At 39.3% G+C, this 11,839-nt stretch overlaps 1 protein-coding gene across 1 annotated transcript; it reads left to right on the forward strand.

Moving 5' to 3' along the window:
- The first annotated feature begins 8,481 nt into the window (after positions 1-8,481).
- LOC137816367 (protein ROOT PRIMORDIUM DEFECTIVE 1-like) lies at positions 8,482-11,156 on the forward strand. The gene has a single exon (XM_068619471.1). The coding sequence runs from the start codon at positions 9,140-9,142 to the stop codon at positions 10,544-10,546; it is 1,407 nt and encodes a 468-aa protein (XP_068475572.1). The 5' UTR covers positions 8,482-9,139; the 3' UTR covers positions 10,547-11,156.
- Positions 11,157-11,839: the final 683 nt, after the last annotated feature.

Here is an 11,839-nt window from a genome sequence, read left to right on the forward strand (position 1 = left end):
TTTTCAGCGCAATACGGACCCAGAATAAAATTGCAGAAACTAGGACGAAATTTCACAAGTTTGGGTAGAGGATAGCCTTGGTTTGCACAAAATTTTTGAAAAATTGTCCCAGAATAGTTTTTTCCTGAAAATCCACGTAAGAATCTCCACCGAATTTGGGACAAAAGGCGACAAATTTCAGGTCAAACGGATGAGTATTCACCCACGAAAAAAATCAAACAGTTTCGCACACGAACGAACCTTCCTTTCAGCCCTGGCAGTGATGAATAAAAATTTTATTGCCAATCTTGTGGGACGAATTTAGGGCTCAAATCTCAGCCCAAACTCACCAGACACAGTGACGAACGTCTGGTAAAAATTTCATACCGAAATACCCAAGGAGTAAGGCGTGGTAAGTTCCAGACCGAGAGTGAACAAAACTGGTTTTCCGAAAACAAAACGTCATGGGTTTCCTTCCCCGTATCTTCGTTTTGTGATTTGTTTATGGACGTGCCTCCTTACCTGGGTGCAACCAACATATGAAAGTACTTGTGTGAATTTTTTCAGCGCAATAGGACCCGGAATAAAATTGCATAAAGTAGGGCGAAATTTCACAAGTTTTGGTAGAGGATAGCCTTGGTTTGCACAAAATTTCTGAAAAATTGTCCCGGAATAGTTTTTTCCTGAAAATCCACGGAAGAATCTCCAGTGAATTTGGGACAAAAGGCGACAAATTTCAGGTCAAACGGAAGAGTATTCACCCACGAAAAAAGTCAAACAGTTTCGCACACAAACGAACCTTCCTTTCATCCCTGGCAGTGATGAATAAAAAATTTATTGCCAATCTTGTGGGACGAGTTTGGGGCTCAAATCTCATCCGCAACTCAGCAGACACAGTGACGAACCTCTGGTAAAAATTTCAGACTGAAATACCCAAGGAGTAAGGCGTGGTAAGTTCCAGACCGAGAGTGAACAAAACTGGTTTTCCGAAAACAAAACGTCATGGCTTTCCTTCCCCGTATCTTCGTTTTGTGATTTGTTTATGGACGTGCCTCCTTAGCTGGGTGCAACCAACATATGAAAGTACTTGTGTGAAGTTTTTCAGCGCAACACGGACCCGGGATAAAATTGCAGAAAGTAGGGCGAAATTTCACAAGTTTTGGTGGAGGATAGCCTTGGTTTGCACAAAATTTCTGAGAAATTGTCCCGGAATAGTTTTTTCCTGAAAATCCACGTAAGAATCTCCACTGAATTTGGGACAAAACGCGGCAGATTTCAGGTCAAACGGATGAGTATTCACTCACGAAAAAAATCAAACAGTTGGGCACAGGAACGAACCTTCCTTTCAGCCCTGGCTGTGATGAATAAAAAATTTATTGTCAATCTTGTGGGACGAATCTGGGGCTGAAATCTCAGCAGAAACTCAGCAGACACAGTGACGAGCGTCTGGTAAAAATTTCAGACCGAAATACCCAAGGAGTAAGGCGTGGTAAGTCCCAGACCGAGAGTGAACAAAACTTGTTTTCCGAAAACAAAACGTCTTGGCTTTTCTTCCCCGTATCTTCAATTTGTGATTTGTTTATGGACGTGCCTCCTTACCTGGGTGCAACCAACATATGAAAGTACTTGTGTGAATTTTTTCAGCGCAATACTAGCCGGAATAAAATTGCATAAAGTAGGGCGAAATTTCACAAGTTTTGGTAGAGGATAGCCTTGGTTTGCACAAAATTTCTGAAAAATTGTCCCGGAATAGATTTTTCCTGAAAATTCACGTAAGAATCTCCACTAAATTTGGGACAAAATGCGAAAGATTTCAGGTCAAACGAATGAGTATTCACCGACGAAAAAAATCAAACAGTTTCGCACACGAACGAACCTTCCTTTCAGCACTGGCAGTGATGAATAAAAAAATTATTGCCAATCTTGTGGGACGAATCTGGGGCTCAAATCTCAGCCAAAACTCAGCAGACACAGTGACGAACCTCTGGTAAAAATTTCAGACTGAAACCCAAGGAGTAAGGCGTGGTAAGTTCCAGACCGAGAGTGAACAAAACTGGTTTTCCAAAAACAAAACGTCATGGCTTTCCTTCCCCGTATCTTCGTTTTGTGATTTGTTTATGGACGTGCCTCCTTACCTGGGTGCAACCAACATATGAAAGTACTTGTGTGAATTTTTTCAGCGCAATAAAGACCCAGAATAAAATTGCAGAGAGTAGGGCAAAATTTCACAAGTTTTGGTGGAGGATAGCCTTGATTTGCACAAAATTTCTGAAAAATTGTCCCAGAATAGTTTTTTCCTGAAAATCCACGTAAGAATCTCCACTGAATTTGGGACAAAACGCGACAGATTTCAGGTCAAACGGATGAGTACTCACCCACAAAAAAAATCAAACAGTTGGGCACAGGAACGAACCTTCCTTTCAGGCCTGGCTGTGATGAATAAAAAATTTATTGCCAATCTTGTGGGACGAATCTGGGGCTCAAATCTCAGCAGAAACTCAGCAGACACAGTGGCGAGCGTCTGGTAAAAATTTCAGACCGAAATACCCAAGGAGTAAGGCGTGGTAAGTCCCAGACCGAGAGTGAACAAAACTTGTTTTCCGAAAACAAAACGTCCTGGCTTTTCTTCCCCGTATCTTCCTTTTGTGATTTGTTTATGGACGTGTCTCCTTACCTGGGTGCAACCAACATATGAAAGTACTTGTGTGAATTTTTTCAGCGCAATACAGACCCGGAATAAAATTGCAGAAAGTAGGGCAAAATTTCACAAGTTTTGGTGGAGGATAGCCTTGATTTGCACAAAATTTCTGAAAAATTGTCCCGGAATAGTTTTTTCCTGAAAATCCACGTAAGAATCTCCACTGAATTTGGGACAAAACGCGGCAGATTTCAGGTCAAACGGATGAGTATTCACTCACGAAAAAAATCAAACAGTTGGGCACAGGAACGAACCTTCCTTTCAGCCCTGGCTGTGATGAATAAAAAATTTATTGTCAATCTTGTGGGACGAATCTGGGGCTGAAATCTCAGCAGAAACTCAGCAGACACAGTGACGAGCGTCTGGTAAAAATTTCATACCGAAATACCCAAGGAGTAAGGCGTGGTAAGTTCCAGACCGAGAGTGAACAAAACTGGTTTTCCGAAAACAAAACGTCATGGGTTTCCTTCCCCGTATCTTCGTTTTGTGATTTGTTTATGGACGTGCCTCCTTACCTGGGTGCAACCAACATATGAAAGTACTTGTGTGAATTTTTTCAGCGCAATAGGACCCGGAATAAAATTGCATAAAGTAGGGCGAAATTTCACAAGTTTTGGTAGAGGATAGCCTTGGTTTGCACAAAATTTCTGAAAAATTGTCCCGGAATAGATTTTTCCTGAAAATTCACGTAAGAATCTCCACTAAATTTGGGACAAAATGCGAAAGATTTCAGGTCAAACGAATGAGTATTCACCCACGAAAAAAATCAAACAGTTTCGCACACGAACGAACCTTCCTTTCAGCACTGGCAGTGATGAATAAAAAAATTATTGCCAATCTTGTGGGACGAATCTGGGGCTCAAATCTCAGCCAAAACTCAGCAGACACAGTGACGAACCTCTGGTAAAAATTTCAGACTGAAACCCAAGGAGTAAGGCGTGGTATGGTCCAGACCGAGAGTGAACAAAACTGGTTTTCCGAAAACAAAACGTCATGGCTTTCCTTCCCCGTATCTTCGTTTTGTGATTTGTTTATGGACGTGCCTCCTTACCTGGGTGCAACCAACATATGAAAGTACTTGTGTGAATTTTTTCAGCGCAATACGGACCCGGAATAAAATTGCAGAAAGTAGGGCAAAATTTCACAAGTTTTGGTGGAGGATAGCCTTGATTTGCACAAAATTTCTGAAAAATTGTCCCAGAATAGTTTTTTCCTGAAAATCCACGTAAGAATCTCCACTGAATTTGGGACAAAACGCGACAGAATTCAGGTCAAACGGATGAGTATTCACCCACGAAAAAAATCAAACAGTTGGGCACAGGAACGAACCTTCCTTTCAGCCCTGGCTGTGATGAATAAAGAATTTATTGCCAATCTTGTGGGACGAATCTGGGGCTCAAATCTCAGCAGAAACTCAGCAGACACAGTGACGAGCGTCTAATAAAAATTTCAGACCGAAATACCCAAGGAGTAAGGCGTGGTAAGTCCCAGACCGAGAGTGAACAAAACTTGTTTTCCGAAAACAAAACGTCTTGGCTTTTCTTCCCCGTATCTTCCTTTTGTGATTTGTTTATGGACGTGTCTCCTTACCTGGGTGCAACCAACATATGAAAGTACTTGGGTGAATTTTTTCAGCGCAATACGACCCGGAATAAAATTGAAGAAAGTAGGGCGAAATTTCACAAGTTTTGGTAGAGGATAGCCTTGGTTTGCACAAAATTTCTGAAAAATTGTCCCGGAATAGTTTTTTCCTGAAAATCCACGTAAGAATCTCCATTGAATTTGGGACAAAACACGACAGATTTCAGGTCAAACGAATGAGTATTCACCCACGAAAAAATCAAACAGTTTCGCACACGAACGAACCTTCCTTTCAGCACTGGCAGTGGTGAATAAAAAAATTATTGCCAATCTTGTGCTACGAATCTGGGGCTCAAATCTCAGCCGAAACTCCGCAGACACAGTGAGTAACCTCTGGTAAAAATTTCAGACTAAAATACCCAAGGAGTAAGGCGTGGTAAGTCCCAGACCGAGAGTGAACAAAACTGGTTTTCCGAAAACAAAACGTCATGGGTTTCCTTCCCCGTATCTTCGTTTTGTGATTTGTTTATGGACGTGCCTCCTTACCTGGGAGCAACCAACATATGAAAGTACTTGTGTGAATTTTTTCAGAGCAATACGGACCCAGAATAAAATTGCAGAAAGTAGGGCGAAATTTCACAAGTTTTTGTGGGGGAAAGCCTTGGTTTGCACAAAATTTCTGAAAAATTGTCCCGGAATAGTTTTTTCCTGAAAATCCACGTAAGAATCTCCACTGAATTTGGGACAAAATGCGACAGATTTCAGGTCAAACGGATGAGTATTCACCCACGAAAAATATCAAACAGTTTCGCACAGGAACGAACCTTCCTTTCAGCCCTGGCAGTGATGAATAAAAAATTTATTGTCAATCTTGTGGGATGAATCTGGGGCTCAAATCTCAGCCAAAACTCAGCAGACACAGTGACGAACGTCTGGTAAAAATTTCAGACCCAAATACCCAAGAAGTAAGGCGTGGTAAGTCCCAGACCGAGAGTGATCAAAACTGGTTTTCCGAAAACAAAACATCCTGGCTTTTCTTTCCCGTCTCTTCCTATTGTTATTTTTTTATGGACGTGCCTGATAACCTGGGTGCAAACAACATATGAAAGTAGTTGTGTGAATTTTTTCAGCGCAATACGGACCTGGAATAAAATTGCAAAAAGTAGGGCGAAATTTCTCAAATTTTGGTAGAGATAGCCTTGGTTTGCACAAAATTTCTGAAAAATTGTCCTGGAATAGTTTTTTCCTGAAAATCCACGTAAGAATCTCCACTAAATTTGGGACAAAACGCGATAAATTTGAGGTCAAACGGATGAGTATTCACCCACGAAAAAAATCAAACAGTTTCGCACAGGAACGAACCTTCCTTTCAGCCCTGGCTGTGATGAATAAAAAATTTATTGCCAATCTTGTGGGACGAATTTGGGACTCAAATCTCAGCCAAAACTCAGCAGACACAGTGACGAACGTCTAGTAAAAATTTCAGACAAAAATACCCAAGGAGTAAGGTGTGGTAAGTCCCAGACCGAGAGTGAACAAAACTGGTTTTCCGAATACAAAACGTCTTGGCTTTTCTTCCCCGTATCTTCCTTCTGTGATTTGTTTATGGACGTGCCTCCTTACCTGGGTGCAACCAACATATGAAAGTACTTGTGTGAATTTATTCAGCGCAATACGGACCCGGAATAAAATTGCAGAAAGTAGGGCGAAATTTCACAAGTTTTGGTAGAGGATAGCCTTGGTTTGCACAAAATTTCTGAAAAATTGTCCCGGAATAGTTTTTTCCTGAAAATACACGTATGAATCTCCACTAAATTTGGGACAAAACGCGACAGATGTCAGGTCGAACAAATGAGTATTCACCCACGAAAAAAATCAAACAGTTTCACACACGAACGAACCTTCCTTTCAGCCCTGGCAGTGATGAATAAAAAATTTATTGCCAATCTTGTGGGACGAATCTGGGGCTCAAATCTCAGCCAAAACTTAGCCGACACAGTGACGAACGTCTGGTAAAAATTTCAGACCAAAATACCCAAGGAGTAAGGCGTGGTATGTCCCAGACCGAGAGTAAACAAAACTGGTTTTCCAAAAACAAAACGTCCTGGCTTTTCTTCCCCGTATCTTCCTATTGTGATTTTTTTATGGACGTGCCTGCTTACCTGGGTGCAAAAAACATATGAAAGTACTTGTGTGAACTTTTTCAGCGCAATACGGACCCGGAATAAAATTGCGGAAAGTAGGGCGAAATTTCACAAGTTTTGGTAGAGGATAACCTTGGTTTGCACAAAATTTCTGAAAAATTGTCCCGAAATAGTTTTTTCCTGAAATTGTTTGCAAGAATGTGAGAAGAAGAAATAACACATTGCAATGAAGAAATGGTTTTTTCAAGAAAATATATCCATGATTTGTTGTATTGGAAAAACTTTAATCAATAAATAACTCTATTGTAAACCCCTTTCCTATTATATTGTTCATTGTATTATTCTCTACATGTAACTCAAGAATCCAAATAATAACAATAAATTAAAAAATAAATAATTATTATTAATAAATAAACTTTAAACGTAACTCAATCTTATAAAATCGAGTTATAAAATAAATTTTGTATCCATTTATATATTATGAAAAATCTCTATCTGTAGTAAATGTGAGATCCGTCAATTCGTGCGTAAGACTATATATTTATGGCTGGTCCAATAACAGAGTTATGATAGGTCCAACATACACTCGCTACCATAGACTCTAAATGACTATGATGCATGTTAAGAAGTGTAATTTAAGACTAACTCAACCTTATAAAATTTTCTTACAAGATAAAATTTGCACTCACTTATATATTATGATATCTAATTGATGTGCGGTCTTCTACAAATTTTTAGCAGTTTAATAGAAATAAAAAATAAAAAATTCAATACACTTAAAAAAACGAAAAATAATAATATTTAAAATATTGTATTTATTAGATGCATTTAATGAACTATTTATTATATGCATTTAGTGACGTATTCAGTATATATTTACGTATGTAGCGTTTTGTTTTTTTTATATGTTTTCAAGGATGTTTTTTAAGAATCAACCAATATAATAATATGTTTATTTTAATAAAATAGTTGTATATTTAAAACGTGAGATTGATAATATATGTCTCTAGTGGTAATTTTTTTAATTTTTTTTATGGGTTTACTAGACGTTACCACATGCTTATCGAAAGTTTTTGTATTTTGATTTCCCAATTTATTTTTTCACTTTTTGCGTTTTTTATATATTGAGTTTAGGAGGCACAGTACATTCCTTTTCAGAAAATTTTCTTTTAATGTAGGCCTAAAAAACATATCTATTTAGAATTCAAAACAACTCTTCACATTTTTTTTTTCAATCTAAATTCAGATTTTTTTTATTTTATTTTTTGGCACACAAAGATTTTTAGGACTTCCAATTGGTATTTCTCTCTCTTTTTGTCCTAATTGATTTCTCAACATTGACTTTTTTCCTATTTCTCACGTCCTAAATTGTTGCCTACTTTTTAGTGGTGTGTTTTTCTTTTGACGCGTTTAGTGGTGAGTTTTCCTTTCGACAATGTATTTTGTGGGTTTGGAACCATCTCTTAGAACACTTTATTGGATTCGTTACTCTTTTCACTTTTCTTTAGTTTTATAGTTTTTGCTCTTCTTTAATTTTCTAATTTTCGTTCTTATTTATGTATTAGCATAAGATAATTTTAATAAAAATTGTGTGACTATAGAGGGAATGATCATTTTCTCATTAAAAAAACTAAGAAAATAGAAGAATAGACGTGTTATTTAAAATCATGCGTGGAGGATTTTGTCTTATTAGATTTCAAATTAATTTTATAAAAGTTGTTAAAACTACAACCCTTAAGTAGTTCTGATTTGTAAAAAAATAAAAAATAAAAAAAAATAAAATAAAGGTTGTTTGAGATAACAAAGTTTGGTTTTTTATCTTTTCACTTTAATCTATCAAACAAATGTTTTTAATCAATTACAATAACTAAAATGTGGATTTTAAAGTGTTTTAAAAAATCAAACAAAATATAGATAAATCATCAACACTTACATAATCATTAAATATCAAATCATAAGTGTACCGGTATGGCCGAGACGGCCGAGGGGCCGAGACCTTAGAAGACTTGGTCGGGAGGCCGATACCTTGGAAGGCTTGGCCGAGACGACCGACCCCTATTACAGTAATATAAAATACATATAAAAATGTGTTGATGTGTTTTTCTATACAAGATATTCAAGAGGAAGATTACTCATGTATTTTTCTATACATTTGAACTACAGTAACTATTTATGTTTAAAGGTAAAACTATAAAAATGTGTCTCTTTGTTGGAATAAATACATATAAATATTGTTTGTGAATAAAAAATAATTGTACTCTCATATTTATCCCTACAAAATGAATTTTGAAGATTGATTAATTGTACACATTATTTAATCTTCTAAGGTCTCGGCCTCTCGGTCGTCTCGGCCAAGCATTCCAAGGTCTCGACCTCTCGGTAAAGTCTTCTAAGGTCTCGGCCTCTCGGTCGTCTCGGCCAAGCCTTCGAAGGTATCGGCCTCTCGGCCCCTCGGCCGTCTCGGCCAAGCCTTCCAAGGTCTCGGCCTCTCGGTCAAGTCTTCTAGTCTCTCGGCCTCTCGGTCGTCTCGCCCATACCGGTACACTTAATTTGATTAATAATTATAATTGCAGGTAATAAGCCCAATTAATAAGCCCATTCGAAAAAAGAAACCCAAAAAAATACAATAATTCCATTATCACCCCTCTACGTTGCTATTTTCCCAACCTACCCCTTCTTCTTCACACTTCACTGCTTCATCCTCCATAGCCGAACCAGCAAAACCCTAAACCCCAAAATGCGAGTCTTCGCTTCTCGAACCTCCAACTTCTTCAAGCGCAATCTCGAGAATTTCCCATACAATTTCAACTTCTTCAGAGAATTCGCGCAATCCACTGCAATCCCCAAAAAGCAACTTAGGGTTCGCGACCACGGCTACGACAACTACATGGAAGTGGAGAAGAAAACGCGCAAGGTCCTCAAATTTCAGAGCATCATCCTCTCCGAGCCCAGCCAATCGCTCCCAATCTCGCGCCTCGAAACCCTCGCGCGCCGCTTCGGCTTCACGCGCTACGAGGCGGGTGCGTTCATCCTCAAGTTCCCACACGTCTTCGAAATCTTTGAGCACCCCGTCCAGCGCATCCTCTTCTGCCGCCTCACCCGCAAGGCCATCCTCCAGATCCAGCAGGAGCGCCACGCGCTCTTGGAGCAGATAGCACGCGCCGTCACGCGACTTCGGAAGCTTCTCATGATGTCGAATGAAGGCAGGCTCCGCCTCGAGCACGTACGCATCGCACGCGCCGCCTTAGGGCTTCCCGACGACTTCGAAAACGCGGTGGTTCTGAGGTACCCTGAGTTTTTCCGTTTGATTGATGCCAATGAAACTAGGATGAAGTACATTGAGGTTGTGGAGAGAGACCCTAGGTTAGGGACTTGTGCGATTGAGGAGGCTAGGGAGAGGGAGTATAGAGAGAGAGGTGGTGATGCTGAGGATATTAGGTTTTCTTTTGTGATTGATTTTCCACCTGGTTTTAAGATAGGTAAATATTTTAGGATTGCAATGTGGAAGTGGCAGAGGGTTCCTTATTGGTCCCCTTATGAGAATGTTTCTGGGTATGATTTGAGGTCCATTGAGGCCCAGAAGAGGACGGAGAAGAGAGCTGTCGCCACCATTCATGAGTTGTTGTCGTTGACTGTGGAGAAGAAGATTACATTGGAGCGGATCGCACATTTCCGGATGGCGATGAACCTGCCCAAGAGGTTGAAGGATTTCCTGCTCCAGCACCAAGGTATTTTCTATGTCTCCACCAGAGGGAATCAGGGGAAGCTTCACACTGTTTTCCTTAGGGAGGCGTATAGGAAAGGCGAGCTGATTGAGCCGAATGAGTTGTATTTGGCACGGAGGAAGCTGGCTGAGCTTGTGCTGTTGAGTCCTCGGAAAGCCAAGGTTAATCAGGAGTTGGTTGGGTACAGGAGAAGCAGATTAGAGGACGAAATGGGGCAGGTAACGAGGACGTATGTGGAGGATGCTTGTGAAGATTTTAAGGGGGAAGATGGTAATGATCTGGATAAGGATGCAGAGGATGATTTGACGTCAGATATAGGTTCTGATGTTGATTTGGGAGATGAGGGTGACGATTTTGTGGATATGGGAGATGAGGGTGATGATTCTCTGGATAGTGTCTCATTACAAAGGACATCATAGCTGAGTATTTGGGAACCTATTTGAGCTACATTTCCTTCAATTTTGCAAATGAGAGAAAGTCTCTTGATATAGTTCTGAATTCTAACTACTGAATTTTTTGAAGCAGTATAAAATGAGGAGTTAAGATTCCTGTTTTTGCTTCATCTTAACTGAAGTAATATGATTTGTAGTGATTATTAACCCAGTCTGATCTACAGTGATTTAGTCCGACCGACTGGGTTCCTTATGAAAAGTTTTGACTCTCCTGTAATGGAGGAGGGGAGCAATACTGGTCCTATGTAATACTGGTAAAAACATACATGTAATACTGGTAAAAACATACTGGTAAAAAAATACGGCCAAATTTCGGTCGACCAAATTTTATAGGAAGAACCTGAAGAAGAGAGTGATGATGATATGGGATTCGGCTTGTTCGATTAGGGACTTTTTCGATATCATGTCAAATTTTGTGATTCTTTAACTTTGTAGTTTCCGTATGGTTATTTTTAGGTTTTCTCTTTGTGCTAGTTATTTATATTTGTACAAGACCTGATTTAATAGTACTGTGATGAACTTTGGAAGGTGGGTTTATGTTCATTTTTGAAATCTGATGGGAGAAATGTTTACTCTATTTTTTTCTTGCTTATTATTTTTACCTCCACTGTTGTATATTGTCCTACTTTTTTCTTTGTCCTGGCACCAATTTTTCCCCAATGGATTTGTTTGAATGTTGTTTTGGTAAGTTTGAGGTATTAAAACTTAGTCACCATATTTCAAACAACACCCAGCATTGTCAAAATTAAACCAACGACCTTTGTGCCTGTATTTGACTGAATCATTGAGATGATTCGATTTACAGTTGGAATATGATTGGTAAAACTAATCTTGGTCCATACTTTTGATCTAGTTATACACTATTGGGGGTGTGTAAGTATTGAATCTGTCTTTCATGCTGCCAGAAATGATCCCCAGGAAGGTTACAGAACCCTAGTTGAGAGCCAACTTTTGTATATCCATCGAAGTTCTGCTTTTGTTTTAGAGGCAGCCAGAGTGGGTAATATACCATGAGCTTGTGATGACAACTAAGGAGTATACTCGTGAGGTCACTGTCATAGACACCAAATGGCTTGTTGAATTGGCTCTAAGATTTTTTCAAAGTAGCAGATCCTATAAAGATGAGCAAGCGTAAGCTTCAAGAGAGAATTGAACCACGAGCCAAATTCATGGTGTTTGAGTAACGCTGAGCATGTTATGTAATTCATCCATTTCTTCTCAATGCAATGTCTTGGATACTGTCATATGTTGCATTTAGTT

This window comes from Phaseolus vulgaris, chromosome 1 (assembly GCF_000499845.2).
Source record: "Phaseolus vulgaris cultivar G19833 chromosome 1, P. vulgaris v2.0, whole genome shotgun sequence".
Taxonomy (NCBI): domain Eukaryota; kingdom Viridiplantae; phylum Streptophyta; class Magnoliopsida; order Fabales; family Fabaceae; genus Phaseolus; species Phaseolus vulgaris.